This window comes from Anomaloglossus baeobatrachus, chromosome 1 (assembly GCF_048569485.1).
Source record: "Anomaloglossus baeobatrachus isolate aAnoBae1 chromosome 1, aAnoBae1.hap1, whole genome shotgun sequence".
Lineage (NCBI taxonomy): Eukaryota > Metazoa > Chordata > Amphibia > Anura > Aromobatidae > Anomaloglossus > Anomaloglossus baeobatrachus.
Window position 1 is genome coordinate 68,651,360 of NC_134353.1, and position 24,347 is coordinate 68,675,706.

At 49.6% G+C, this 24,347-nt stretch overlaps 1 protein-coding gene across 1 annotated transcript in view; it reads right to left on the minus strand.

Moving 5' to 3' along the window:
• LRPAP1 (LDL receptor related protein associated protein 1) overlaps nucleotides 1–24,347 on the minus strand; it is a 51,755-nt gene that overhangs the window by 11,104 nt on the left and 16,304 nt on the right. Inside the window, exons 3-4 of the mRNA XM_075333172.1 lie at nucleotides 14,055–14,179; nucleotides 13,053–13,173 (exon numbers count right to left, since the gene is read on the minus strand). Coding sequence (XP_075189287.1) covers nucleotides 13,053–13,173; nucleotides 14,055–14,179 — 246 coding nt within the window. The remainder of the gene's footprint in view (nucleotides 1–13,052; nucleotides 13,174–14,054; nucleotides 14,180–24,347) is intronic.

A 24,347-nucleotide genomic window follows, 5' to 3' on the forward strand; every position in this document is an offset into this window, starting at 1 on the left:
GACCGATTGATTTGACGGGTCTCTGGTATTTATTTGCAGACACTGTGACCGCCCCAGACATATGTACACTAGTGATGAGTGCTCATCACTAGTAACGAGTACCGAGCACAGCAATGCCCACTCATCACTAGTTACGATTACTGAGCACCCGCTCATCACTAATGAACAACCCCATAGGATATAATGGTTGCACGTTCTGAGAACATGGATATAGCACATATATGATTAATATATGCCAGAATTAGGCCATAGTGAGTGCATCCTTGTGAGTCCATCCTCGCTTGTGGATGGTGGGAGAAGTGGACACCAAGGCTTAAAAAAAAAAAAAATTCTGTTCCTTACAAAAAGAATATACAGTCAATACAAGGCTTTTTGCTCGGAATAAATTTACATGGGATCTCAGATTTTTTTTTTTTTGCTAAACCACCTCTTATTTGTCATTGGGAAAAGCATTAAGAATATCAATTATAATGTAGCGCCCCTGAACCCATCACAGCACTACAAGGTACTGCATCCTGCCCTAGATGCAGGGCCTACCCCCAGGGACCTGGAAGACCAGTGCCGGTAACAGCAGAACACATTAAAGAAGGGAATTTTGTTTACTTACCGTAAATTCCTTTTCTTCTAGCTCCTATTGGGAGACCCAGACAATTGGGTGTATAGCTTCTGCCTCTGGAGGCCACACAAAGTATTACACTTTAAAAAGTGTAACCCCTCCCCTCTGCCTATACACCCTCCCGTGCATCACGGGCTCCTCAGTTTTGGTGCAAAAGCAGGAAGGAGGAAACTTATAAATTGGTCTAAGGTAAATTCAATCCGAAGGATATTCGGAGAACTGAAACCATGAACCAAAAGAACAATTCAACATGAACAACATGTGTACACAAAAGAACAACAGCCCGAAGGGAACAGGGGCGGGTGCTGGGTCTCCCAATAGGAGCTCGAAGAAAAGGAATTTACGGTAAGTAAACAAAATTCCCTTCTTCTTTGTCGCTCCATTGGGAGACCCAGACAATTGGGACGTCCAAAAGCAGTCCCTGGGTGGGTAAAAGAATACCTCGATAAAAAGAGCAGAAAAACGGCCCCCTCTTACAGGTGGGCGACCGTCGCCTGAAGGACTCGCCTACCTAGGCTGGCATCTGCCGAAGCATAGGCATGCACCTGATAGTGTTTCGTGAAAGTGTGCAGACTCGACCAGGTAGCCGCCTGACACACCTGCTGAGCCGTAGCCTGGTGCCGCAATGCCCAGGATGCACCCACGGCTCTGGTAGAATGGGCCTTCAGCCCTGAAGGAATCGGAAGCCCAGAAGAACGGTAGGCTTCAAGAATCGGTTCCTTGATCCACCGAGCCAAGGTTGACTTGGAAGCCTGCGACCCCTTACGCTGGCCAGCGACAAGGACAAAGAGCGCATCCGAACGGCGCAGAGAAATGTAGAGCCGGAGTGCTCTCACGAGATCTAACAAGTGCAAATCCTTTTCACATTGGTGAACTGGATGAGGGCAAAAGGAAGGTAAGGAGATATCCTGATTGAGATGAAAAAGAGATACCACCTTAGGGAGAAATTCCGGGACCGGACGCAGAACCACCTTATCCTGGTGAAACACCAGGAAGGGGGCTTTGCATGACAGCGCTGCTAGCTCAGACACTCTCCGAAGTGATGTGACTGCCACTAGGAAGGCCACCTTCTGCGAAAGGCGTGATAGAGAGACATCCCGCATCGGCTCGAAAGGTGGTTTCTGAAGAGCCGTTAGCACCCTGTTAAGATCCCAGGGTTCCAGCAGACGCTTGTAAGGTGGGACTATGTGGCAAACTCCCTGCAGGAACGTGCGGACCTGCGGAAGCCTGGCTAGACGCTTTTGAAAAAAACGGAAAGCGCCGATACTTGTCCCTTGAGAGAGCCGAGAGACAAACCCTTATCCATTCCGGATTGAAGGAAAGAAAGAAAAGTGGGTAAGGCAAACGGCCAGGGGGTAAAACTCCGATCAGAGCACCAGGATAAGAAGATCCTCCAAGCCCTGTGATAGATCTTGGCGGACGTTGGTTTCCTGGCTTGTCTCATAGTGGCAATGACATCTTGAGATAACCCTGAGGACGCTAGGAGCCAGGACTCAATGGCCACACAGTCAGGTTGAGGGCCGCAGAATTCAGATGGAAAAATGGCCCTTGAGACAGCAAGTCTGGTCGGTCTGGGAGTGCCCACGGTTGACCCACCGTGAGGTGCCACAGATCCGGGTACCACGACCTCCTCGGCCAGTCTGGAGCGACGAGGATGGCGTGGCGGCAGTCGGACCTGATCTTGCGCAACACTCTGGGCAGCAGTGCCAGAGGAGGAAATACATAAGGCAGTCGAAACTGCGACCAATCCTGAACTAATGCGTCCGCCGCCAGAGCTCTGTGATCTTGAGACCGTGCCATGAATGCCGGGACTTTGTTGTTGTGCCGAGACGCCATGAGGTCGACGTCCGGCGTTCCCCAGCGGCAACAGATCTCTTGAAACACGTCCGGGTGAAGAGACCATTCCCCTGCGTCCATGCCCTGGCGACTGAGAAAGTCTGCTTCCCAGTTTTCTACGCCCGGGATGTGAACTGCGGAGATGGTGGAGGCTGTGGCTTCCGCCCACAGCAGAATCCGCCGAACTTCTTGGAAGGCCTGACGACTGCGTGTGCGTGTCCCTGGTGGTTGATGTACGCGACCGCCGTGGCGTTGTCCGACTGTATGCGGATCTGTCTGCCCTCCAACCACCGATGGAACGCCTTTAGGGCTAGATACACTGCCCTTATCACCAGAACATTGATCTGAAGGGAGAACTCTGTCGGAGTCCAGTTTCCCTGAGCCCTGTGGTGGAGGAAGACCGCTCCCCACCCTGACAGACTCGCGTCCGTCGTGACCACAGCCCAGGATGGGGGCAGGAATGATTTTCCCTTCGACAAGGAAGTGGGAAGAAGCCACCACTGAAGAGAGGTTTTGGCTGCCAGTGAAAGAGAGACGTTCCTGTCTAGGGACGTCGACCTCCTGTCCCATTTGCGGAGAATGTCCCATTGAAGTGGACGCAGATGAAACTGCGCAAAGGGAACTGCCTCCATTGCTGCCACCATCTTCCCTAGGAAGTGCATGAGGCGCCTCAAGGGGTGTGACTGGGTCCGAAGGAGAGAGTGCACCCCTGTCTGCAGCGAACGCTGTTTGTCCAGCGGAAGCTTCACTATCGCTGAGAGTGTATGAAAACTCCATCCCGAGGTAAGTCAGTGATTGGGTCGGTGTCAATTTTGACTTTGGGAAATTGATGATCCACCCGAACCTCTGGAGAGTCTCCAGAGCAATGGTCAGGCTGTGTTGACATGCCACCCGGGAGGGTGCCTTGACTAGGAGATCGTCTAAGTAAGGGATCACCGAGTGGCCCTGAGAGTGTAGGACCGCCACCACGGATGCCATGATCTTGGTGAAGACCCGTGGGGCTGTCGCCAGGCCGAAAGGCAGTGCCACAAACTGAAGGTGTTCGTCCCCGATGGCGAAACGCAGGATGCGTTGATGCTCTGGTGCAATCGGCACATGGAGATAAGCATCCCTGATGTCGATTGAGGCTAGGAAGTCTCCTTGGGACATCGAGGCGATGACAGAACGGAGAGATTCCATCCGGAACCGTCTGGTTCTCACGTGTCTGTTGAGCAGTTTGAGGTCCAGAACGGGGCGGAATGATCCGTCCTTTTTTGGCACCACGAACAAGTTGGAGTAAAGACCGCGACCACGTTCTTGAATGGGAACGGGAATCACAACTCCTTCTGCCTTCAGAGTGTTCACCGCCTGAAAAAGTGCATCGGCTCGCTCGGGGGGCGGAGATGTTCTGAAGAAACGAGTCGGAGGACGAGAGCTGAGCTCTATCCTGTAACCGTGCGACAGAATGTCTCTCACCCATCGGTCTTGGACATGTGGCCACCAGGCGTCGCAAAAGCGGGAGAGCCTGCCACCGACCGAGGATGCGGTTTGGGGAGGCCGAAAGTCATGAGGAGGCCGCCTTGGAGGCGGTTCCTCCGGCGGTCTTTGGAGGACGTGACTTAGACCGCCATGCAGAAGAGTTCCTCTGGCCCTTCTCTGACCTGTTGGACGTGGAGGATTGGGACCTGGCTGAGGGCCGAAAGGACCGAAACCTCGATTGAATTTTTCGTTGCTGAGGTTTGTTTGGTTTGGACTGGGGTAAGGACGAGTCCTTACCCTTGGATTGTTTAATAATTTCATCCAATTGCTCGCCAAACAAACGGTCGCCAGAAAATGGGAAACCGGTTAAGAACTTCTTGGAAGCAGAGTCTGCCTTCCATTCGCGTAGCCACATGGCCCTGCGGACTGCCACCGAATTGGCGGACGCTACCGCTGTACGGCTCGCTGAGTCCAGGACGGCGTTCATGGCGTAGGACGAAAAGGCCGATGCCTGAGAAGTCAAAGACACAACTTGCGGAGCAGAGGTACGTGTGACTGCATTAATCTGAGACAGACAAGCTGAGATAGCTTGGAGTGCCCACACGGCTGCAAAGGCCGGAGCAAAAGACGCGCCTATGGCTTCATAGATGGATTTCATCAGGAGCTCTATTTGCCTGTCAGTGGCATCCTTGAGCGATGAACCATCTGCCACTGATACTACGGATCTAGCCGCCAGTCTAGAGACTGGAGGATCCACCTTGGGACACTGAGCCCAACCCTTAACTACGTCAGGGGGGAAGGGGTAACGTGTGTCATTAAGGCGCTTAGTAAAGCGCTTGTCCGGAAATGCTCTGTGCTTCTGGACAGCATCTCTGAAGTTAGAGTGATCGAAAAACGCACTCCGTGTAAGTTTGGGAAACCTAAACTGGTGTTTCTCCTGCTGTGAAGCCGACTCCTCTATAGGTGGAGTTGGGGGAGAAAGATCTAGCACCTGGTTGATGGACGCTATAAGGTCATTTACTATGGCGTCCCCTTCAGGCGTATCAAGATTGAGAGCAACGTCAGGATCAGAGCCCTGAGCTGCGACCTCCGCCTCATCCTCCAGAGAGTCCTCATGCTGCGACCCCGAACAGCGTGGTGAAGCCGGGGAAGGTTCCCAGCGAGCCCGCTTAGCCGGTCTGGGACTGCGGTCCGTGTCGGAGTCCTCCCCGTGGGACCTAGGTGTCACCCCAGGAGCACTCTGCTGCACCGACCGAGAGGGGCCTGGGGGCGATGAACTCACAGTGCCCGGGGCCTGTGTGACCGATCTGGACTGCAAGGCTTCTAGTATCTTAGCAGACCATCTGTCCATAGACTGAGCCATGGATTGTGAAAGCGACTCAGAGAGTTTCTCAGCCAAAACTGCAAACTCTGTCCCTGCCACCTGGACAGTGGAAGCCGGCGGTTCTACCTGAGCCGAGGGTCCCACCAGTGCCCGAGGCCAGTGAGGGTAGGTGGAACCTGCAGGTAACATAGCCGCACAAGAGGTACAGGTTGCAAAATAAGCCTGTGCCTTGGCACCCTTGCTCTTTGCGGACGACATGCTGTAGTCTCCTCTGAGAGTGATCACTGAGGGTATATAGCCAAAAGCAAAACAATGCGGCCGAACAGAGAAAATGTGTGTATATATATATATAATATATATATATATTATATCATATATATATATTATATAATATATATATATATATATATATATATATATATTATATAATATATATATATATATATATATATATATATATATATATATATATATATATAAAAAATATTAATATATAATATAATATAATATAATAAATATATATATATATATATAATATATATATATATATATATATATATATATAATATATATATATATATATATTTATATATTATACTTCGGCACCCAAGGGGGGCCAGCACCGGGTAACCGGTGTGGCTTACCGACCGCCCAAAGCGGTTGTGTGTCCACCAGATTCCCTGCTCCCAGAGCTGTAGAGCTCGTTCTGAAATCCTCCACCGGCAGAAGTGATTGTAAATATGGCTGCCAGAGTTCTCAGGGGAGGAGGGAGCCGTGGGCGTGACTAATAAAGTGCGGGAATCTGGTGCCCCACAGTGCTCAGTGAGGGGGGAGGAGAACACCTAAGTATGCTCCAGCCCTCACTGCCGACGTCCAGTCGACCGTCCCGCCCTTACCCCTGACTGGCAGGCCCGGGGGCGGGAGTTATGGTACTAGGCCGCAGAAGCCGGGGACTAAATTTAATAACGCGGCCGGCAAACAGGCGCGGTAGTCCCGGTTGTCACAAAAAAACAGCAGCCGCTGCAGCGTCTAACACAGGCGCTCCATGCACCGTCCCCAAGGGGACACAGAGTACCTTATAGATGCAGGGCCTGTCCCTGATGATACTCAGTCTCCTGTCCGTCAGATTCCCCCAGGGACTGCGGAGGGAGCCCAGTCCCAGTGAATGGTGACCGGTTAGGATCCCACTTCTCCCAGAGCCTCTAAGGGATGGGGAAGGACAAACGGCATGTGGCTCCAGCCTTTGTACCCGCAATGGGTACCTCAACCTTAACAGCACCGCCGACTTAGTGGGGTGAGAAGGGAGCATGCCGGGGGCCCTGTGAGGGCCCTCTTTTCTTCCATCCGATACAATCAGCAGCTGCTGCTGACTAAAATGGGAGCTTGAGTGAATGTGGGTGTATAGCTTCTGCCTCCTTCAACACAAAGCATAAAACTGAGGAGCCCGTGATGCACGGGAGGGTGTATAGGCAGAGGTGAGGGGTTACACTTTTTAAAGTGTAATACTTTGTGTGGCCTCCGGAGGCAGAAGCTATACACCCAATTGTCTGGGTCTCCCAATGGAGCGACAAAGAAATCCCAGTTTTCCCCATTCACAGACTGGTGACGGACTCAAGTGGACCCAATGGATGGCCACCCAGGGGTGGAGCCGATCCAGTCCACTAGACCAGGGTTCCCCAACTCCAGTCCTCAAGGCCCACCAACAGTGCATGTTTTCAGGATTTCCTTAGCATTGCACTGCTGTTGGAACCAGCACCTGGGCAGGTAATTACATTAACACCTGTGCAATACTAAGGAAATCCCAAAAACCTGCACTGTTGGTGGGCCTTGAGGACTGGAGTTGGGGACCTCTGCACTAGACGACAACCAGGTGGGAGGGGACGGACAGTTAGTTAGTAAGTGGAAGTGAGAGAGAACGGACGTAACTGCATTGACACGGGAGTGTGACGGTGACCTGAGGGCCCAGGTGTGTGGTTGCTGGTGGAGTACGGCAAAGTACTCCCGGAACCATAGGACCGACGGGGTACAGAGCCCTAGGTCAGGAAAACGCTCCAGGCAGACCTGATAAAATCTGCACAGTGAGGGAACCATCCAGGACCTCACTGACCTTAGAAGTCTGGGGGCACCAGCAGTAACGGGAGAACCAGGGACCGGAACGGAATACCGACCCTACAGGATTCACACTGCCGCCGTACGGACCAGAGACTGACAAACAGGAGGGGACCCCCCAGACGCTCCACACCATGGGGACCCACCAACTTGAGAAAGGTGCAGGGGAAATAATCCACCAGGTCATCAACTCAGCACTGGGACTAAGGCAACCAGAGGTGAACACCAGCCTTCCTTCGGGTACCAGTTACAATCCACTGAGTAAAGAGAACCAGTTACACAGCAACCCTTTGTGTGGCCTACCTTATTCCCGCGCCTAACTCCATCACCTACCCCCTGGGACCCCGGCCTTACTTGCCGAGGGCCCAACATCCAGGCTCCCATCACATCAGCCCCAGTGGAGAGACAATTTCACAATTGCCTTTTTGCAACATGGAAGCGGCTATATACAGGTTACAGGTATGTGTGCTCCATTATGGTTCTGCTTTTAACTTTATCTAGGAGGCCGCATGGCACATGAAATACAGAATATAGAGTAGGACCCCCCTATTGAGATGTGCCGTGACGTTGGCAGGGGTGGCTCAAAAAATTGATCAATTATTTGCTAAAAATCTCTTTTTTTTTTTTTTTTTTTATTACAGTTGGAATAAATCTGTGAATTTTCACTTTTTATATGATGCATGCCAATTTCAGATCGTGCTGGCTCCCTTTTTTTCCCAGTGGAGAGACTGTGCAGCGGTGGTTCTATCTCCATAACCGCAACCCACAAGTGGCGTCACAACAAGCTTTCTTGAACAATCCCCTGCAAATAATTCCCCTTTTAAAGCGACCCCCAGGGTCACGGAAACGGGCAATGGCCACCCAGTGAACTGTTCCCCGTATATATATATGGCCCGGGATAGAGTACCCCATAGCCATGGGGTGACACAATTATACCAAAAAAGATGCTGTGGAGCCTGAAACTAACATCTGGTGATAAAAAGAAAAAAAATAATAAATAATCACTAATACAAGATCGGGACCGCGGAGATTGACTTGACGTCTCGTGTTGCTACTAAATGTCCGCTTGGCTACAAAACAAATGTCAGTTAAGGTTGTGGATTAGTTTTCGGAGAGTCATTTGCCAGCGGCTTAGACAAAACCCTTTAAGACCTTTACTTAGTCATCGTCACCTGCACCTCACCCGGAAAAGGGCAAGTATTATTTACCGGAATCCTCCCGCAAAGATCAAGGAAAACACTACACTTATTCTTAGTCTGCACCGACCGCCTCTGGCACAATATTTCTGATCTTTCTACGAAAAGCTTCGTATCCGGCCTTTAATGGTGTCCGCTGACAAATCTCCAATGCTGTCCAATGCTTTACCTCTACAAACAAAAGCCACTCTGACACGTACACGCTCAACCTGATGATTGTAATTGTATTTTAATGCAATCTTTCAATCTGAGAACATGGACAGAGAAAGAAGATTAATTAGATGGTATATTCTGCAGGAATCACAGAGGTTGTCTGCATCAATAGAGGTTATGGATGAAACTGCAAATAGATTAGAGCGGGCTCAAGGGGCTTCAGCGTTTGCTGCTCACAACTTTTCAGCGATCATTCAGGCGGGCTTTGCACACTACGACATCGCAGGCCAATGCTGCGATGCCGAGTGCGATAGTCGCCGCCCCCGTCGCAGCAGCGATATGTGGTGATAGCTGGCGTAGCGAAAGTTATCGCTACGCCAGCTTCACACACACACTCACCTGCCGTGCGACGTCCCTGTGGCCGGCGACCCGCCTCCTTGTTAAGGGGGCGGGTCGTGCGGCGTCACTGCGACGTCACACGGCAGGCGGCCAATCGGAGCGGAGGGGCGGAGATGAGCAGGATGTAAACATCCTGCCCACCTCCTTCCTTCCGCATATCCTACGGAAGCTGCGGTGACGCCGGTAGGAGATGTTCCTCGCTCCTGCGGCTTCACACACAGCGATGTGTGCTGCCGCAGGAGCGAGGAACAACATCGGACCATCGCGTCAGCGTAATTATGGATTACGCCGACGCTGTACCGATGATACGATTACGACGCTTTTGCGCTCGTTAATCGTATCATCCAGGCTTTACACACTGCGATGTCGCATGCGATGCCGGATGTGCGTCACTTTCAATTTGACCCCACCGACATCGCACCTGCGATGTCGCAGTGTGCAAAGTGCCCCTTAGAGATGGTAAAAAGAGCCCTAGGTTTTTCCTGGCAGTGTAATACCTCAATGAGTTGACATAATGCAGTAGGGTTTCCTGAAACACTGTAACAAACCAATAGAGGACTTATCCAGTGATCACAGTCATCACAAGGTATAAATGATAAAGCTCAGGAGTAGTATCTTCATAATTATGTGTCACAATATGACTGCAGGATAGTAAGGGACAGGGGCTCATATACTGTCCCACACGCCAGGGGACCTTAGGCTATCCCTAACTTCTAGATTACCACTGATGGTGGAGACGCCAAAGTCCCATGCCTTACTATGCTCATGAAAAGAACTAAACTGTTACCCCCTCCTCAGGGAAGGAAGGGACAGGAGTGCGATGGCAATACAAATAGAGACAAACAGGGAAAACCAAAATGCAAACTCACAGGAACAAAACAGTAAGAAACTAAAAAGAGAAAAGTAAGATGAGAAAGGCAGTAACAAAAAGACACCCCAAACGCTCACAGCACAGTGCTAAAACTACCAGTAAGTCTGGATCACAACACTATACCAGACCAGTATAGGGAAGCTATAGCTGGCATTAACAGAAGGGTACAACCAACATATATAGGAGGAATGTGACTGGCTCCCCCACAGCATATGATCAAAAGGAGACTAATAAGCAGCCCAGCAGAGATTAACTCTTGCTAGCCTTCCTATACACTACAAGTCTGTGGGTCGTCACACTGCGCTGATCACAGGCCTCGAAAGTTAGCAGGCAGTGTGCCAGAATCTGTAGTCTCCACAGATCCTGACACCGCCATGTGTTGCGAACGTCGTCTGTGTGGGTGCTGTTCTGAAGCTCCCTCTGGTGGCCAGGAATGGTAGTGGAGCTAAATCTGAGCCATTGACTCAGACAGGTGTCTGTTGATTGGGAATTGGGGAAGTCCTATTGCAGACAAGTCTGGTCTATATAGGAGAACACTGTCTGGCTGATGCCGGTTATAATTATATATTCCCGGTCTCTGTTCCTGGCCTGGAGCTTTGTCCTTCCCTCCATCTCTGAGCAAGACTTCTTGCAGATAAATTTCAGTTTTTGCCTTGCTTTCTGGTTTACACCTTAGGGTGTTTTTCCATGTTTTACTGTGTATCTGTTTTCTTGCAGGTTAAATTTTGTTTCTATTGTGTTGTGAGCACAGGGGTTTCCCCTGTGCTAGCTCTCCTGCAGGAAAAGGGATTTTAATCCCTGTCTGATTTGATTACTTGCTTTTCTGTATTTTGTGTTCTTTTGGTATTTTGTTCTCCCATTATTAACAGGAGTACCTGATATAGTGGGTGTGAGGTTGTGTGATCTCAAGGGCCTTTTTTACTATAAGGAATTTGGTATTTTTCTATAGGGATTTTATACTGACCACAATAAGTTACTTTCCTGTGCTTTGTATGAAGTTAGTTGGGCCTCGCCTTTGCTCATTTATTTTTCCTATCTGAGTATTGTGTTTTTCTATATCACCGTAATCTTTATATGTGGGGGGGCTACCTACTCTTTTGAGGACTGCTCTGAGGCAAGGTAGATTTCCTCATTTCTTTTTGTGAGGCGTAGCTAGTTTCTCAGGCAGGCTGTGACATGGTATCTAGGTTTTTAGGAACGCTCCACAGCTACTTCTAGTGTTGTCTGATAGTCAGGGGATTGAGTTCAGCTCAGATTCCAACTACTCCTGTTTCTTGGTGTTTTTTCACTTATGGGAGTTTTTTGTAATCTTCCGCAGTTACCGGATCATAACAGCAATGACTGTCAGCGATATTTGTAAAAAACAAAAAAAAAAAAAAAAACCAACATCCCTGTGGCATTATAGGGTTGAATGTGGAATCCTAAGACGGAATCTAGTTTCTTCCAATTTGGTGGAGGATGCGGGCACAACTGTTACATCTAAGAAGGAAAAATGATCCAGTTTTGGAAAGATAAGTTATAGAATAAAGTATTTATTGGATATCGTTAAAAGATTCCATGAAGTATGATCATATCCACACTAAAGAAACTGTAGTCTTGTGTAGTTTTGGCACATAGCCTTAATCATGGTACCTTGATGAAGTCTTGATATTATAACCAGTAAAACGTAGAAGTTTTATTACATGTCTAAGGCTTTCATCGCTGGATTGTTTTTTCTTTTTTGGATGCCTAGATTCATGCATAGACTGTATAGTCTGTGCGACAATTCCTGAAGATTAAATTCAGAGATGTATGTATGTATGTATGTATGTATGTATGTATGTATGTATGTATGTATGTATGTATGTATGTATGTATGTATAGTTCTAGTATACATCTCCACTGTTTTTGAAGACAAAGGGAGGGTATCTTGGAGCCTAAAAAGTTGGGTAAAACAGTAGATAGATAGATAGATAGATAGATATATCTATCTCTCTCTCTATCTACTGTTCTTCCGAAGGCATCTGGAGAAAAAGTAGTTCATGCAGTTTTCCACATACATATGCACCTTGTGTCGTGTTTAGTGGGTTTGACTAATAGCTCATCCCACCTGTTTCCTTATCTATGGCCCAGCTGTAGGGTCAGGTATCCTGCTTGGCTCATAGATGTAGAAACTATCTAAAGTGGTGAGGGACCTCAGGGGCCAGTGGAAGGTTTGGTCAGGGGGTCACCATCCCCCCCTTCCCTAGATGCAAGGTTTCCCTTCCATTTCGCCTGGTACTCCCCCATACCTAGAGCGACATTTCTATCTTCAGGAGCACACTGCTCCCCTGACTCTTGACTACCTGCTTGCTGGGGGGCAATGCGCTCCTGATGATTGGCAGCTCAGTTCAGAGGGTATGGAGGCGCCGCTGGCCCAAAATTTGCGGTCTACCATGCCGCAAACAGTCAGCTTTTCTATGTTTCCGTGAGTGAAGATACAATATATGTGATGTAGCAAGTAGGTGACAACGTGGCATATTAACCACGTAGAAAAAAAAAAATCAGAAGAATATGATGATCTAAGACGTCTTATTATTAAGAGTGATTCATCTTACGAGCTGCACAGAACTTTTATCATCTATAATATGTGGTGAAATACGCATACACCAGTCAGGGACTGATGAATACAAGCTAGTGAAGACAATGGAGGGTGAGTCAACAGGACCATTACTGGCCTCTTACGACCACCTACTATTTTCAAAGCTGCCTTTTTATTTTAGAATTACTGAAACAATACAAATTGGAAAACCATATACCAAGAAGTTTTATTTGTCAAATGGGTGTAGTCTCATATGCCTTCCATTAGAAAAGTGGAAAATTTGCCATATATGCAATGGCTGGACAGTAAAAGAAATAGGTAAAAACGATGGCATGCCATTTTTGACCAATCAAAAATCTCCTTTCTAAGTCTGAAGAAGCGCTATTATAATTGAAGTGTACAAACCCTCATAAAAATATCACGGGACAGGCAATGGCTGTTATACATTCAAGTGCAAGACACGCCATATTGGGGCTCTCAAGACTTTTTTTCTTAAAATCCTAAACAAGTTGAGAGCCCAAGGACCCTACCTTCAGTCCTGCTTACAGTGTCAAGCAATATATTGTACTCATTGGTCTTCTCCTTATGATGGAGGAACTCCCGCCACAGGTTATCCAGTTCCTCATCTGAAAATTTCCCGGAAGTCTTAGCCTAGGAATAAAAACCAAAATAGACAAAACATTGAGACACTATGCACACATTCAGAGGAAGCTGTCAGCCATTGAGTCCCTCCACCCGCTAGACGCCCAAGGTCATCGCATCCGTCCAACCGCTGGAAGCCCAAGGTCATCGAGTCCGTCTGCCCGCTAGACGACAAAGGTCAAAAAAAAAAAAAAAATGTGCATAGCGCCATCTTATTCCACAGCGCTTTACATACATCAGCAACACCAACCGCCACTTAGTCACTCCACCGACTGGACTACCTAAAGTTCCGTTATCAAGTAATTAGAAATAAAAATTGCAAATTATACTGAACCTATTCCATAACACCAGATAATATGTTCATTTTGTGCTGTAAAAGATACTGCCTCAAGGCAAGAAACCATGTGCCAGGTTTATCATGTCGTTATTTTTAAACTAAAAAGGTATACATTGACAGGGTTTTGGGTTTTTTTGCACCAAATCCCTCAAGATTGTGCATGTGGTTCATGAATTTTAATATTTTAAAAAAAAAAAAAAGTTCCTTAAGCTTTGTATTCAACCTTAAACTAATATATAAATAATATTTTGCAAAACATTTGCATGTTCTGCCAAAATGTTGCAGAATTTGCATAAAAACAAAAAAAATTATGCAAAAATCACCACAAACCCTGTAAAAAAAAAAACCAAACAAACAAAAAAAAAACACACCAGGTGATTATATAAAATAGATTTTTTTAAAAAAAGGAATAAGGCAGAAATTACAAAAAAGCTGAACTATAAAAAAAAAAAAAAAAAATTAAAATAAAAGGGCGCCTATAACATAATGTAGAAGGCCCCATGTCCGCATGACCGGTCACTTATGGAGGTTCCCTTCTACCTTCCGGCCTCACCTTGTTCCACAGCTTTTCTAAGCGAGGATCATTTAACACATCGTTCTCTGTGCCGTCCTTAATATAATTATTCTCTTCTGTCTGCGTTTGCTTTTTCCCATCCAGTCCGAACTTGGCCAATATTACTGAAAGACAAATATAAATCGGTGACGCAATGTTGGGGCTTTTTTTTTTTGGATCCCAGAACAGAATAGCAGGGGAAACAAAAAAACAAAAAAATATGCAAGACAAAAATAGGTCAGATTCTGCATTATTTATACATATAAAAGGTCCTTCTCTAAAAAAGGGATAGCAAGAGATTTCCTATCCATATAGGGTTCAGCCGCTTAAAACCCAAGTGATCCCCAAAACAGTTTCCTGGAACGAGAAAACAAATTGCAGTAGACTTACAGGTGCATCTCAATAAATTAGAATAATCAAAAAGTTAATTTATTTCAGTAATTCAATACAAAGAAGGGAATTTTGTTTACTTACCGTAAATTCCTTTTCTTCTAGCTCCAATTGGGAGACCCAGACAATTGGGTGTATGGCTCATGCCTCCGGAGGCCACACAAAGTATTACACTAAAAGTGTAAAGCCCCTCCCCTTCTGCCTATACACCCCCCGTGCATCACGGGTTCCTCAGTTTTAGTGCAAAAGCAAGAAGGAGGAAAGCAAATAAATTGGTTTAAAGTAACTTCAATCCGAAGAATCTCGGAGAACTGAAACCATTCAACATGAACAACATGTGTACACGAAAAAACAACAGGGCGGGTGCTGGGTCTCCCAATTGGAGCTAGAAGAAAAGGAATTTACGGTAAGTAAACAAAATTCCCTTCTTCTTTGTCGCTCCATTGGGAGACCCAGACAATTGGGACGTCCCTGGGTGGGTAAAATAATACCTCATAATAGAGCCGTAAAACGGCCCGTTCCTACAGGTGGGCAACCGCCGCCTGAAGGACTCGTCTACCTAGGCTGGCATCCGCCGAAGCATAGGCATGCACCTGATAGTGTTTGGTGAAAGTGTGCAGGCTCGACCAGGTAGCCGCCTGGCACACCTGCTGAGCCGTCGCCTGGTGTCGTAAAGCCCAGGACGCACCGACGGCTCTGGTAGAATGGGCCTTTAGCCCTGAGGGAACCGGAAGCCCAGAAGAACGGTAGGCTTCAAGAATTGGTTCCTTGATCCACCGAGCCAGGGTGGATTTGGAAGCCTGTAACCCCTTACGCTGACCAGCGACAAGGACAAAGAGTGCATCCGAGCGGCGCAGAGGCGCCGTACGGGAAATGTAGATTCTGAGTGCTCTCACCAGATCTAACAAATGCAAATCCCTTTCACATTGATGAACTGGATGAGGACAAAAAGAAGGCAAGGAGATATCCTGATTGAGATGAAAGGTGGATACCACCTTAGGAAGGAATTCCGGAACCGGGCGCAGCACCACCTTGTCCTGGTGAAACACCAGGAAAGGGGCTTTGCATGACAGCGCTGCTAGCTCAGACACTCTCCGCAGTGAGGTGACTGCTACTAGGAAGACCACTTTCTGCGAAAGGCGAGAAAGAGAAATATCTTTCAAAGGTTCAAAGGGTGCCTTCTGAAGGGCCAGCAGAACCCTGTTCAGATCCCAGGGTTCTAACGGCCGCCTGTAAGGAGGAACAATGTGACAAACCCCTTGCAGGAACGTGCGTACCTGAGAAAGCCTGGCAAGACGCTTCTGAAAGAACACAGAGAGCGCTGAGACTTGTCCCTTAAGGGAGCCGAGCGACAAACCTTTTTCCAATCCTGATTGAAGAAAGGAAAGAAACGTGGGCAATGCAAATGGCCAGGGAGAAAATCCCTGATCAGAGCACCAAGAAAGGAATATCTTCCACGTCCTGTGGTAGATCTTGGCAGACGTTGGTTTCCTGGCCTGTCTCATAGTGGCAATGACCTCTTGAGACAACCCTGAAGACGCTAGGATCCAGGACTCAATGGCCACACAGTCAGGTTGAGGGCCGCAGAATTCAGATGGAAAAACGGCCCTTGAGACAGCAAGTCTGGACGGTCTGGCAGTGCCCACGGTTGGCCCACCGTGAGATGCCACAGATCCGGGTACCACGACCTCCTTGGCCAGTCTGGAGCGACGAGAATGGCGTGGCGGCAGTCTGACCTGATCTTGCGTATCACTCTGGGCAAGAGTGCCAGAGGTGGGAACACATAAGGGAGTTGAAACTGCGACCAATCTTGAACTAAGGCGTCTGCCGCCAGAGCTCTGTGATCGTGAGATCGTGCCATGAATGCCGTGACCTTGTTGTTGTGCCGGGACGCCATTAGGTCGACGTCCGGCATCCCCCAGCGGCAACAGATCTCCTGAAACACGTCCGGGTGAAGAGACCATTCCCCTGCGTCCATGCCCTGGCGACTGAGAAAATCTGCTTCCCAGTTTTCTACGCCCGGGATGTGAACTGCAGATATGGTGGAGGCCGTGGCTTCCACCCACATCAGAATCCGCTGAACTTCCTGGAAAGCCTGACGACTGCGTGTGCCGCCTTGGTGGTTGATGTAAGCCACCGCTGTGGAGTTGTCCGACTGAATTCAGATCTGCTTGCCTTCCAGCCACTGCTGGAACGCTTTTAGGGCAAGATACACTGCCCTGATCTCCAGAACATTGATCTGAAGGGAGGACTCCTGCTGAGTCCACGTACCCTGAGCCCTGTGGTGGAGAAAGACTGCTCCCCACCCTGACAGACTCGCGTCCGTCGTGACCACCGCCCAGGATGGGGGTAGGAAGGATTTCCCCTTCGACAATGAAGTGGGAAGAAGCCACCACCGAAGGGAAGCTTTGGCTGCTTGGGAGAGGGAGACGTTCCTGTCGAGGGACGTCGACTTCCTGTCCCATTTGCGGAGAATGTCCCATTGAAGTGGGCGCAGATGAAACTGCGCAAAAGGAACTGCCTCCATTGCTGCTACCATCTTCCCTAGGAAGTGCATGAGGCGTCTCAGGGGGTGTGACTGACCTAGAAGGAGAGATTGCACCCCTGTCTGCAGTGAACGCTGTTTGTTCAGCGGAAGCTTCACTAATCGCTGAGAGAGTATAAAACTCCATGCCAAGATATGTCAGTGATTGGGCCGGAGTCAGATTTGACTTTGGAAAATTGATGATCCAACCGAAACTCTGGAGAGTCTCTAGAGTAGCATTGAGGCTGTGTTGGCATGCCTCTTGAGAGGGTGCCTTGACTAGGAGATCGTCTAAGTAAGGAATCACCGAGTGTCCCTGAGAGTGAAGGACCGCCACTACTGTAGCCATGACCTTGGTGAAAACCCGTGGGGCTGTCGCCAGGCCGAACGGCAGTGCCACGAACTGAAGGTGTTCGTCTGCTATGGCGAAACGCAGGAAGCGCTGATGCTCTGGAGCAATCGGTACGTGAAGATACGCATCTTTGATATCGACCGATGCAAGGAAGTCTCCCTGGGACATTGAGGCGATGACCGAGCGAAGGGATTCCATCCGGAACCGCCTGGTCTTTACGTGTTTGTTGAGCAGTTTTAGGTCCAGGACAGGACGGAAGGACCCGTCTTTCTTTGGAACCACAAACAGGTTTGAGTAAAAACCGTGACCCTGTTGCTGAAGAGGAACCGGGATCACCACTCCTTCCGCCTTTAGAGTGTCCACCGCCTGCAGAAGAGCATCGGCTCGCTCGGGAGGCGGAGATGTTCTGAAGAATCGAGTCGGAGGACGAGAGCTGAACTCTATCCTGTAACCGTGAGACAGAATGTCTCTCACCCAACGGTCTTTTACCTGTGGCAGCCAGGTGTCGCAAAAGCGGGAGAGCCTGCCACCGACCGAGGATGCGGTGTGAGGAGACTGAAAGTCATGAGGAGGCCGCTTTGGTAGCGGCACCTCCAGCGGTCTTTTTAGGACGTGACTTAGACCGCCATGAATCGGATTTTGTCTGATCCTTCTGAGGCCTTTTGGACGAGGAGAATTGGGACCTGCCCGCGCCCCGAAAGGACCGAAACCTCGACTGTCCCCTCCTCTGTTGGGGTATGTTTGGTTTGGCCTGGGGTAAGGATGTATCCTTTCCCTTGGATTGCTTGATTATTTCATCCAATTGCTCACCAAACAAACGGTCACCAGAAAATGGCAAACTGGTTAAGCACTTTTTGGAAGCCGAATCTGCCTTCCATTCCCGTAGCCACAATGCCCTGCGTATTGCCACCGAATTGTCGGCTGCAACCGCCGTACGGCTCGCAGAGTCCAGGATGGCATTAATAGCGTAGGACGCAAATGCCGTCGTCTGAGTGGTTATGGACGCCACTTGCGGCGCAGACGTACGTGTGATTGCGTCAATCTGCGCTTGACCCGCTGAGATAGCTTGGAGTGCCCATACTGCTGCAAATGCTGGGGCAAAAGATGCGCCGATGGCTTCAAAGATGGATTTCAACCAGAGCTCCATCTGCCTGTCAGTAGCATCCTTGAGGGAAGCCCCATCTTCCACTGCGACTATGGATCTAGCCGCCAGTCTGGAGATTGGGGGATCCACCTTGGGACACTGAGTCCAGCCCTTGACCACGTCAGGGGGAAATGGATAACGTGTATCCTTAAGGCGCTTGGAAAAACGCTTATCAGGACAAGCTCGGTGTTTCTGGACTGCGTCTCTGAAGTCAGAGTGGTCCAGAAACATACTCGTGGTACGCTTGGGAAACCTAAAACGGAATTTCTCCTGCTGAGAAACTGACTCCTCCACTGGAGGACCTGAGGGAGAAATATCCAACATTTGATTGATGGACGCGATAAGATCATTCACTATGACGTCCCCATCAGGTGTATCTAGGTTGAGGGCGGCCTCAGGATCAGAATCCTGATCAGCTACCTCCGCTTCATCATACAGAGAGTCCTGCTGAGACCGTGAACAATGTGATGATGTCGAGGGAGTTTCGCAGCGAGCTCGCTTAGGTGGTCTGGGACTGCGGTCCGTGTCAGAGACCTCACCCTGGGACCTATGAGACACCCCGGGAGGACATTGTTGCTCCAACTGAGGTGGACCATGGAGCAGTGATTCCACAGTGCCCATGGTCTGAGATACCGGTCTGGACTGCAAAGCTTCTAATATCTTAGCCATAGTCTCAGAAAGTCTATCAGTAAAAACTGCAAACTCTGTCCCCGTCACATGGACAGTGTTAGCTGGTGGTTCCCCCTGGGCCCCCCTTCGCAGAGGCTCCGGCTGAGCAAGTGCCACAGGGGCCGAGCATTGCACACAATGAGGGTCAGTGGAACCTGCCGGTAGTATAGCCGTACATGCAGCGCAGGCAGCATAGTAAATCTGTGCTTTGGCACCATTGCTTCTTGTGGACGACATGCTGTTGTGTCCTCTGAGCAATCCCGGAGGGTATATAGCCAAAAATCAATCGTGCACCATACAGTGTAAAGTATAGCATATAAGGATATAATCTATATGTACACTACTGCACTAGTGGGGCCAGCACCATAAGTGCTGCTTACCGACCGCTCAAGCGGTTGTGTGGTCACCAGAAACGCTGCCTGGGTCTCCCAGAGCTTGTCTCCCCTCTCCAGCGTCGGAAGAGCTGACAGGAATGGCTGCCGGCGTCCTGAGGAGAGGAGGAGGCCGTGGGCGTGCCCGAAAAAGTGCGGGAGTCTGGTGCCCCACTGTGCACAGTGAGGGGGGTGGAGTATGCAAAGCACGCTCCAGCCCTCAGTGCTGACGTTCTGCACAACATCTCTCCCTTCCCCTGACTGACAGGCCTGGGGGCGGGAAAAGACCGAGACTAGGCCTGAAAAGCCGGGGACTCAAGTTATAAGCGCGGCCGGCGTATAAGCTCGGTCTGCGCGGAAGTCCTCGGCGTACAAACAATCCCAGGCGCGCTGCCGTGTTGCAATGGCAGCGCGCGGTCAGGCGATAGTCTCTAGTAAACCAAGCACACCAGCACGCTGTAGTGTGTGATGACACAAACGCGGTCAGCGCCGCGGTCCCCGGTGCACTAACACACCCAGCAATGCTGGAGTGATTCTGTGCGCGGTCCCCACGGGGACACAGAGTACCTCAAAGCAGCAGTGTCCCTGACGATACTCGGCTCCTTGTCCAGCAGATACCCCAGGTGCTGTGGATGGAGCACGGTCTCAGTGTCTGGAGACCGAATTAGGATCCCACTTCCCCAGAGCCCATCAAGGGATGGGGAAGGAAAACAGCATGTGGGCTCCAGCCTCCGTACCCGCAATGGGTACCTCAACCTTAACAACACCGCCGACAAGAGTGGGGTGAGAAGGGAGCATGCTGGGGGCCCTGTTATGGGCCCTCTTTTCTTCCATCCGACATAGTCAGCAGCTGCTGCTGACCAAGCTGTGGAGCTAATGCGTGGATGTCTGACCTCCTTCGCACAAAGCATGTAAACTGAGGAACCCGTGATGCACGGGGGGTGTATAGGTAGAAGGGGAGGGGCTTTACACTTTTAGTGTAATACTTTGTGTGGCCTCCGGAGGCATGAGCTATACACCCAATTGTCTGGGTCTCCCAATGGAGCGACAAAGAAAAAGGAAACATTATATAGAGTCATTACACACAGAGGGATCTATTCCTATATATTATATAGTCATTACACACAGAGGGATCTATTCCTATATATTATATAGTCATTACACACAGAGGGATCTATTCCTATATATTATATAGAGTCATTACACACAGAGGGATCTATTTCTAGTGTTTATTTATGTTAATGTTGATGATTAGGTCTTACAGCCAATTAACCCCTTCACGACCGCGGGCAGTAAAATTACGTTCTATTTTAACGTGCCTTAACGGCCAGGGACGTAATTTTACTGCCTAAAGTTAATTTGATTGCCGTGGCCATAGCAACGGCTTTCAAATGATGTCCCCTGCTGTTTCTTACAGCAGGGGACCTTTGCTTCACCCCAGGGGGGGTGGCACCGCCACCCCCCATCGACGATCGATGTGATTGGCTGTTCAAATCTGAACCGCCAACCACATCTTTCGCACTGATTTCGGTAAAAATAATGCCGGAAATAGTGCGATACTGTGAGATCCGGCTATGAGATGCCGTAGCAGGTACAGCAGATCATAGGTGGATCTCAAACATGCCGCCCCCAGCCCCTGCAGCACTGATTGGAGCGATCGTGCTATGACGCGCAATCGCTCAAATCAGTGTGCAGTGGGGCGGTTTGATTTGCTGGTGGCCGCCCTCCCCAGGCATGTGCTGGTCTGGGGACCCTCCCCCAACATGTCTGCAGCGTGCAGCACTGGCTGGTACTAGTGGTACCACGCCACCGCTGCTGTCACGGAGCAGGAGCGGTGAGTATTGTGCTCACCTTGCAGCCCCTGCGCGCAGATTGGGATGTCGGGGGGGGGGGGGGGGGGGGGGAAGCCCTGTGCGCTCCCGTAATGACCCCTGCCCGTGCCCCCCTGCGATCTGCCCCCCCCCCCCCCGACATCCCAATCTGCCCCCCCCCCCCCGACATCCCAATCTGCCCCCCCCCCCGACATCCCAATCTGCCCCCCCCCCCGACATCCCAATCTGCCCCCCCCCCGACATCCCAATCTGCCCCCCCCCCCCGACATCCCAATCTGCCCCCCCCCCGACATCCCAATCTGCCCCCCCCCCGACATCCCAATCTGCCCCCCCCCCCGACATCCCAATCTGCCCCCCCCCCCCCGACATCCCAATCTGCCCCCCCCCCCCCCGACATCCCAATCTGCCCCCCCCACATCCCAATCTGCCCCCCCCCCGACATCCCAATCTGCCCCCCCCACATCCCAATCTGCCCCCCCCCCCGACATCCCAATCTGCCCCCCCCCCGACATCCCAATCTGCCCCCCCCGACATCCCAATTTGCCGGCCTCCCCCGTGATCTCTATTCTGCAGCTCCTCCGGTATCTCCCTCCTCCTCTGCTCTCCCCCTCCCCCTCTGCTCTCCACCTCCCCCTCCCCCTCTGCTCACCCCCCCGACGTCCTCTTACCTGTCTTCACCGGCCGATCACATCTGCCTCCATCGCTGGTTCCTTCTTCCTGGGTCTTCTGCTGAGCTGTCCAACTTCCTGCCTGCTGCTCCTGTAAGGCTATGTGCGCACGTTGCGCAAATACATGCAGTTACGCTGCGCTTTGTAGCGCAGCGTAACTGCATGCGTCCTGCGTCCCCTGCACAGTCTATGGAGATTGTGCAGGGGCCGTGCACACGTGGCGTTTTAGAGCGCAGCGCTTCGGCTATTGCCGAAGCGCTGCGTTCTAAGAAGTGACATGTCACTTCTTCCGTGCGCTTTGCCGGCAGCTCCTGCTCTGTCTATGGCAGGAGCTGCAGGCAGAGCGCATGGAATCGGCTTCACTACGGACATTTCTGCAGCGATTTAAAGCGCACATGTGCTCTTCAGATCGCTGCAGAAATTTCTGCAGTGAACTGTACGCAACGTGCGCACATAGCCTAAAGCTGTTCCTCCTGCTAATCCTCTGGGTACTGTGAGTATAACTTTTTTTTTTCTTCTTTTTTTTTTCCTCTATCCCCTGTCCATTTTTACACCTCATGCGTCCGTGCGTCCCGCCGAGCGCTGATTAGGGATGCACATAACGGATCGGCATCCCTGCTCAATTTTTGGCATGACAAAAAGCATCGGGGATACGGAAAAAAAAGTCACGCCAAAAATTGAGCAGGGATGCCGATCCGTTATGTGCATCCCTGATCAGCGCTCGGCAGGACGCACGGACTGATGCGATACAAAAAGCGTTGGGGATACGGAAAAAAAAAAGTATCGCATCTGTGCGTCCAGATGAGCGCGGATCAGCATCCCTGCTCAATTTTTGGCGTGTCTTTTTTTTTTTTTCCGTATCCCCAGCGCTTTTTGTATCTCATCCGACCGTGCCTCCTGCAGCGGCCGATCAGTGCACTGCGCCTGTGCGTTTGAAAAGTCAAATGGCCTTCCTTGTCTTCTGAGCCCCGCCATGCGCCCAAACAATTGATTTCCACCACATATGATGCATCTGCGTACTCGGGAAAAATTGCACAATACGTTTTATGGTGCATTTTTTCCTGATACCGTTGTAAAAAGAAAAAAAAAAAAAAAAAAAAAAAAGCTACCTTGTTGCTGCAAAAAATTTAAAAAAAAAATAATTTTCACGGTTCAACGTTATCAACTTTCAGTGGAGCCCCTGGGGGTACAAGGGGCTCACTAAACATCTAGATAAATTCCTTGAGGGGTCTAGTTCCAAAATGGGGTAATTTGTGGGGGAGCTCCACTGTTTAGGCACCATAGGGAGGGGGGGGGGGGGGGTCTAAAAACGTGACATGGCGTCCGCTAATGATTCCAACCAATTTTGCTGTCAAATGGTGCCCTTCTCTTCTGAGCCTCGCCATGCGCCCAAACAATTACTTTCCACCACATGTGAGGCATCTGCGTACTCAGGAGAAATTGCACAATACGTTTTATGGTGCATTTTTTCCTGATACCCTTGTGAAAAAAAAAGCTACCTGGTTCAAGTAACAGTTCTGTGGTAAAACAAAAGAAAATTGTATTCATGGCTCAACATTATCAACTTCTGTGGAGCCCCTTGGGGCTCACTAAACATATAGATAAACTCCTTGAGGGGTCTAGTTTCCAAAATGGGGTCACTTGTGGGGGAGCTCCACTGTTTAGGCACCTCAGGGGGTCTCCAAACGTGACATGGTATCCACTAATGATTCAAACAAATTTTGCTGTCAAATGGTGCTCCTTCTCTTCTGAGCCCCGCCATGCGCCCAAACAATTACTTTCCACCACATATGAGGTATCGTCGTACTCAGGAAAAAAATGCACTATAAATTTCATGATGTATTTTTTCCTGATACCCTTGTGGAAAAAAAAGCTACCTAGTTGAAGCAACAGTTTTGTGGTAAAAAAAAAAAAAATTCTTTTCACAGCTCAACGTTATAAACTTCTGTGAAGCCCCCAGGTGTTCAAAGTGCTCACCAAACATCTAGAAAAATTATTTGAGGGCTCTAGTTTCCAAAATGGGGTCAGTTGTGGGGGAGCTCCATTGTTTAGGCACCTCAGGGGGTCTTCAAACCTGACATGGCGTCCGCTAATGAGTGCAGCTAATTTTGCGTTCAAAAATTCAAATGGCGCTCCTTGCCTTTCGACCTCTGCCGTGCACCCAAACAATTGATTTTTACCCCATATGGGGTATCAGCGTACTCAGGAGAAAATGCACAATAAATTGTAGGGTGCACTTTCTCTTTTCTCCCTTGTAAAAATGAAAATTTTATGGCTAAAGTAACATTTTTGTGTTAAAAAGTAAAATTTTCATTTTTTCCTTCCACATTGCTTTGGTTCCTG